The sequence below is a fragment of the Mus caroli genome, chromosome 6 (genome assembly GCF_900094665.2).
Source record: "Mus caroli chromosome 6, CAROLI_EIJ_v1.1, whole genome shotgun sequence".
Taxonomy (NCBI): domain Eukaryota; kingdom Metazoa; phylum Chordata; class Mammalia; order Rodentia; family Muridae; genus Mus; species Mus caroli.
Genome location: NC_034575.1, coordinates 120,722,849 through 120,729,809, shown reverse-complemented (window position 1 = coordinate 120,729,809; position 6,961 = coordinate 120,722,849). Strand labels below are relative to the sequence as shown.

The 6,961-nt window shown below is 45.9% G+C and overlaps 2 protein-coding genes across 13 annotated transcripts in view; both read right to left on the bottom strand.

Annotated features, from left to right (window-relative positions):
* The window catches only part of Ing4 (inhibitor of growth family member 4), an 8,729-nt gene extending 6,824 nt beyond the window's left edge, over positions 1–1,905 (bottom strand). For all 3 annotated transcript variants that reach the window (XM_021164566.2, XM_021164567.2, XM_021164565.2), the window contains exon 1: positions 1,806–1,905. In XM_021164566.2, the coding sequence (XP_021020225.1) occupies positions 1,806–1,842 (37 nt within the window). In that variant the 5' untranslated portion in view covers positions 1,843–1,905. The remainder of the gene's footprint in view (positions 1–1,805) is intronic.
* A 2,231-nt stretch (positions 1,906–4,136) lies between these two features.
* Znf384 (zinc finger protein 384) overlaps positions 4,137–6,961 on the bottom strand; it is a 30,173-nt gene continuing 27,348 nt past the window's right edge. For all 10 annotated transcript variants that reach the window (XM_029478586.1, XM_029478589.1, XM_029478590.1 and 7 more), the window contains 2 exons: positions 5,883–6,041; positions 4,137–5,452 (listed from right to left, as the gene is read on the bottom strand). In XM_029478586.1, the coding sequence (XP_029334446.1) occupies positions 5,042–5,452; positions 5,883–6,041 (570 nt within the window). In that variant the 3' untranslated portion in view covers positions 4,137–5,041. The remainder of the gene's footprint in view (positions 5,453–5,882; positions 6,042–6,961) is intronic.

Sequence of the window (6,961 nt, the reverse complement as noted above, 5' to 3'; positions counted from 1 at the left end):
AGGCGGATTTCTGAGTTTGAGGCCAGCCTGGTCTACAGAGTGAGTTCCAGGACAGCCAGTGCTATACAGAGAAACCTTGTCTCGAAAAACCAAAATAAAAAAAAAAAAAGATATAGTCTAGCTAGTATTTTTAGTATTTATCCAACCATAACTAAATAATTAATAGTTACTTTGGGTATGTCTCCCTAAACTTCCAGGAGAAACATGCCTGGATCAATTTTAAATTCCCCTCATGTTTAGAAAGTGTCAAATAAATAATTGAATAAACGTATTATTACTTAAGCTTCTCCACAAAAGCAAGTTTTCTCTACAGAGCTTAACCTCACTCCCCCCCGCCCCCCTGTGGTGGGGAAACTGGACTTCAATCCCAGGGGCTGCCCCTTGTTAGGCAAGTGCTCTAATGTCATCTCCTATATAAACATAAAGACAGGCTCTCATTATGTAGCCCTGGCGGGCCGAGATCTCACTTTATAATACCAGGCTGGTCTCAAACTCATAGAGATCTTTCCAAGTGCTGGGATTAAAGGTATGTGCTACCCAAACTTGTGTTTCTGTAAATCGAACTCAAATGTAAAAAAAAAAAATGTTTGTACTGAATATGGCTTGGTGCTTATAATCAATAGCACTGGGGAGATAGGAGTTCAAGATCACTGTCAGCTATTTATGGAGTTCAAGGTCAACCTGGGCTAAATCACACACTGTCTGAAAAGACAANACAAGAGGGGGCTTCTTAAGTCTGTAACAGCAGTTCACTAGGATTACTAGGCACAACAGATTACCAAATCGGATGACTCATCTTTCCTCTGAGGCAGTCGGCACCACCTTCTCGCTCAAGTAACTTACTTCCTCCTAGCAGTCAATACTAGGTCAGAGGCCTTCTGGTAATGCCGGCACCGACATCCGGCCCCCCCCCCCCAGGGTTTCTCTGTGTAGCCCTGGCTGTCCTGGAACTCACTCTGTCGACCAGGCTGGCCACGAATTTAGAAATCCGACAGCCTCTGCCTCCCAAGTTCTGGGATTAAAGGCGTGCCATGTTTAATATCTAAAACTTTCTGTCATTCTCTAAGACCAGGTCTGCACTTCTGATTTGTACTGCTACCATTATTTGATCAGTTACTTTCTTTTATTAAAATCAATGCTCTATTTTAAGATGCCCAGGTTAAGAGTTGCCTAAAAGTCTGTCTAATATATCCCCAGCCGATTTCTCACTTCCCAGTCTCTCTATACACACACACACACACACACACACACACACACACACACGACGGGGGAGGGGGAAGACCAGGGAGGCGAGGAGACAGACAGACAGACATATTCCTCATTTTTTGAGAACTGGATTTTGCTCATAAAGTGAAGCATTTCAGCGATCAACTCAGTGGTCGCTCTGTTCCACCCAGCAAGCTTAATGAGGAGCCACTTTTGAGATATAAATGACTAAAGGAATTAGGCCGAGTATCTGCTGCTGCTCCAAATGGCAGTGCGTAAATAACGACGCTGCACAACTCTGGGGGGAAAAAAAATCTACCCTCAAGAACTGAGTCAACAACTACTTTCCCTGCTACCCCTAACCCTTTTTAAAGCCCAGCCCTGATCCCACGGGGCAGCCCTTCCCTCGTCCAGATCTTGAGCGAGGCCTCTAAGCTCACTGCCCCGCCCCCTCCCTCTTCCCCCTCGAATAAATCTTCCCACGGAACCCTTTTCCTGTGATCTTCAGGCTACCAGAACCTCAGGGCCATTAAGTCTGTCAACCTGGACCCTCTACACCACTTTATGGCCCATGACCCCCTTCTCCAGTTGGCTCTTACTGTCCAGATAATGTTCCAAATACATCCCAGCAGCCATCTTGAAGCAAAACAAAGCAACTTCCGATCTTCCCCGGAAGTGACTGAAACACGACAGGCGCTGTAACCATTCTTGGATTACACCTTTTCCATGCCTGAACTTCCGCCCTTACTAAACTATAGGCCTCGGATACATCCGCCGGAAACTGAGCGTTTTTTTTTTTTTTTTTGCGCGCCTATTCACGGTCGTCTGTAGCGAGGCTGCGTTAGCCTGGCTTCCGCCCTTAATAAGGCGGCAGTATGTGTCTGCGACAGGCCTGACGTCACGCGAAGTCGCCATTTTGCATTCTCTAGCAAACTTTTTTTCCCTCCAAAACCAGGAATGTTTGGTAAATGGGGGAATCTGTTATGTGTANTTATATTCTGTAAATAATCGCTTTCAACACGTAAGGAATCGAGCTGTTTTGCTTTACTAATTATGAATCTGGCCGCCAACGTCCCAGCTTAAGCAGANTAGTCTCGGAGGCAGATGCCTTTCTTCAGAAGTTGTCAGGCTCTGCAAATTTAACCCTTTGCATCTCTCATCATCACTTACAAGTTTCTTTGTGTAGCCCTCGCTGTTCTCGAACTCAAGAGACCTACCTGCCTCTGCCTCACTAATGCTGGGATTAAAGGCGTGCGATATGGAGATCCATGTTTGTGTTTTGTAATGAACTTATGTACTGAAAAGTCTGGNTCATCAAAGTATATGCGAGATATCAGCCTTCACCCTAGTCAAAAGTATCACCCCTTGGGCAAAAGCCTGTCAGGTTGCTGCTATCTTAGGGAAACAGAACTCAAACCTCTTAGTATTGGTGGTAGATTCTTGCAAATAGGTGTCACCTCAAGTTGATATACCTTTCACAGTAGTTAGACCCCATACTTTTAAAATTTTAGCTCTTTTAGCCCAAAATATGTAAAGGGCACGATAAAAGCCCAAGTTTCCTGCTGAGCAGATGCTAAAGCAAGACAGCAGGATGTGGGCTCCATTCTAATCTAAGAGCATGNTGTTGGATAACTGACTTGGCNGGCTTTTTCCTATACAATGAGAGTAACAGACATTATCATTGAGCAAAAGTGGAAATGGATGTTCACTCACAAAGGAGGTGCTGATTGCAATCCTTGTGATGAGAACAGGTTTGTCAAACTCTCCATAGTTGGTGAGTGAAAAATGCACCAGGCAGCTAACCAACAATACTGAGGTACTACTGTCCTGGATGCCCAGTCCCAAATTAAATGAGACTTCTTTATCCAAATCACCAAGTAATGACAGCTGGTCAGGTCTCGGGTATGAGAACATTTGCCAATCTTTTCAGTACTGTATGAAGGATTTAATCTTCATGAAGCAGTCTTGGGAAATTAGCCGAATCCTTTCATGGTAGACTGTGAGAAGTCTTAAGTTTCTTGTTCTGCTCTGTCCAGCACAATGGTCTTCCATTTTAGGTGAACATGATAACCATTATTATCATGGGAAGCTCACTGCATTTGGCATTTTCTTTCATCTTAAACCCAGTAGCTGGTTATAGTTTCCATCACTGGAAACCTTTGATCTTTGGTTATAGTTTCCATCACTGCAGTCTAATGAGACACTATGTATACGTACACGGTGCCCAGTAGAATTTGGATAAAATGGGGGGGCGGGGTTTCCTTTCAAGAGGCCATACATGTCTGTGCCCCTACCACACCTGCAAGAGACAAAAGATCTCTGTGTAGTCCTGGCTGTCTTAGAACTTGAAACACGGACCAGACTGGCCTCTTAGAGATCCAACCACCTCTGTCTCCTGAGTAAAGTTGTGCACCACAATGGCTTGGCTTTTTTTTTTGGGGGGGGGGGGCGGGTGGCAAAGGGTAAAGAATATAGCTGTTTTGTTAAACACAACCTTGTCTCACATATGTAGGCAGTCCCATGACAGGACATGTATACAACTGTTCCTAAACTGGCAATGGCTTCGGAATAACACATACGGTGACTTAGGAGCCTAGCATCTGTTCTTCACACTCTCCAGTCTAAATTCTTCCTGCTGGCCTGGAGAGCTCCCCAGATAGCCTTCCCCACGCTAGCTTACACAGTAGCTCACTGCCTCTCATCCTTAAACATGAATTTATTTCTATACAATGGTCTAAAAACACCCCTTAGTTTGTACATAAGTTTTTCATTTTTAAATTGCTTTATAACAACTGTATAATTCCTGATTATTTTATCTGAAATCTCCCATGATTAAAAAAAAATTAAAAGGCAAAAGAAAATTAAAATGCCATGGCCAGAGGACAAGGTGGAGAAAAAAATAAGACAAAAATAAAACATCAATATGAAAATTCTCAGAGATAATGCATTTATAAACACAGAAATGGTTACAACAAAGATGGCCGTGATGAGCAGGTATATATATATATTTATATATATATATATTTATATATAAATCCATGTCCGGCATCTGACCGTGGCACCTAGGGAGGCTAAGTCCAGTCCTGTGTGTGCCCTGAATTCTCCCTTCTCTGCAAAAGCCCAGATGGTATTGCAGAGAACACAGCTACCACAGCTCCCAGAGCTCCTCGGACTGGGATAGCGAGACTGAGTATATAGGCCCTTGGTTGGCAGAGAAGGAAGGAGGCTGTTAAGGAAAAATAACTCATACTCTTAAGCCACCCTTGGTCACCGGGGAATCTCTGGCACCTTGGCAACCATGAATCAGCTATTGCCCCCTTACAAATAAAAAGATATAGTCATCACCCAATATAAAGTGAGACCATGTAAGGGGAAAAAAATGGCTCACAGGGGTCAGGCCACGTGCAAAATCTGTTCTTTTACAGGTAAGCATAGAACGGAAGGCTGGTGGCATTTAGAGCTTCCTTCTCTGTTATCTGGTAGGGCCAGCCACTAGTCTTCCATCAACCTCAACTTTGAGGATGAAGAGAGAGAAAGGTAAGCGCCCCCACACTGGATAAGATGTGAGCTCACAGCGGATCCTTCTCTCAAGCACCAAGCCCCAGTTTTAAAAGCTCTGCCTGGATGGGGGCTGTTGGATAACACTATCAGCTCAGGATTCCTTGGCCAATCAGGAGCAGCTGAGATTAAGGATGGTTATCTTGTGAAGAAAAGCCATGCCTGAGACCCAAGGAGCTGGAGACAGGACTTGAAGAAGAGAACTTTCCCACCAAGAAGAGTTGACAAAGGAGGGACCAGGACTTCTCCCCTTTCCGATGGATGGCAGTACGGATCTCTAAGAGCTGGCCAGGTGCTCCACCTGGATGGTGCTGGTGGTGACAGTGAGGCAGATGTCTTTATGATGCTCTGCCGGCTTATAGGGGGTCAGGTCAAAGGAACACTGGGGTGGAGGGTTCGGGTTGCTGTCCCCACCACCCCCTCCTTGGGGAGCTGCCCCAGGGGACTGGAAGTGTGGTGGTTGTGGAGGTGGCTGCTGCTGCTGCTGCTGCTGCTGCGACGCCTGTGAAGCTTGGGCCTGGGCCTGGGCCTGGGCCTGAGCCTGAGCCTGGGCCTGGGCCTGGGCTTGAGCCTGAGCCTGGGCCTGGGCCTGGGCCTGAGCCACCGCTGCTGCTGCTGCTGCTGCTTGCACTTGTTGTTGAAGATCAGGAGGGTTGTGTTTGCGCATATGTTTCATAAGGTATGTTTCCTGAGGGAGATGGGTATGAAAAGAAGTTAAGACAAAAGAAAGGGAAAAGACAACCTGCAAGTCTCAACCTGGGCTCTTACTCTGTAGTGTCTGTCTACGAAGAGATGTTCTGGAGTGGGGCAAAAAGAAACAGAACCTTTAGAAGTCACTGCGGACACTGAGTTGGCAGACAGAAACCTATCTTTCTCAAAGACCTCTGAGTGAAGCCATTACAACCTTGTTCTAGAATCTCGTAGAAAATGCCTTAAATCTAGAATGAAGAGTCGCTGCTTATGGCACTGATTCTCTCTGAATGCTACTCTGGTAACTGAGAGAGGGAAGCAGACGCCGAGCCGGTCACCCTCAGACTATCAAGTAAACACACACACAGTGGACTGCTGTCCTAAGAGACATGGGGGGTGGGAGGAGGACGACGACACAAAATACTTACTGATGTATATGCCCGACTACAGATTGTGCAGGTATAAACCTTGGCGTGTTTCACTGTGTGTGTAGATAAGTGAGCCTCTAGAGAGGCTGCGTCTGTATATGCTCGGTGACAGTTGTGGCACTTGAAGGGTTTATCTTTGTTGTGCTGCCGTCTGTGAGACTGCAAACAGTGAGAGAAACCAAAGTCAGTCCCGGCTCTTCCTTGGCCTTTAGAGAGATAGAGCCTCACCGTGAGCACAGGCCNTCCTAGCTTCCCTTTCGACAGGAAGGCAGTAGAGCCTGCTTTGAATAGAGCGTTAGGACTAATGACTGGGAGGGGAATGTGTCTCAAAAGGCACAACCCTGGGTCCTTAAAGTTACAATGGCTTCCAATGGTCACATGGTCCTTTCCAAGGGCTCACAGAATCAACTCTTCACGATGAGCTAAGGGCTGAAGAGATGACTGAGTGGGTAGAGTGTTTGCTGTGCAGGAAGAACTGCTCAGATCCTCAGCATCCACATAAGAGTAGGTGAGGCCTTGTGAAGACAGGAGGATCCCTGAGGCTTACTGCTCTAGTCACAAAATAGTGAGCTCTACATGCGTAAAAACCCTGTCTCACAAATCAGGCGGGGCTCCAGAAGCAGACGCCCAAGGTGCCTCCCTAACATGCCCACACACACAACGAGCCAAGTGTGTGCCTCTGCACGCTCGCTCTCTCACAATATAGATGGACTGTATCCCATGAGAGGAGTAGGTTCACATTCACCTAAGCCACAGACCTTGCAAAAATCCTGGGCACAGCAGCACATGCCTGTAATCCCAGCACTTAGAAGGCTGAGGAGCTAGGATGGCAGGTTCAAGGCCAGCCTGAGCTACACGGCATACCATTTTAAGAGTAACAAAATCACAAGGGCTGGGTGTGTAGTTCAGTGGTGAGTGCTTGTGTAGAGTCGGCTATGAAAAACAAAACCTTGTAAAATATGAAATATCATTCTCCCATTAAGTTCCTTTAGTGAGATTTGGGAATATTAACGTTCTATTAATGCTACCATGGGATTAGTTTATATATATTATAATTTTGTTTTGTTTTTATGAAATGG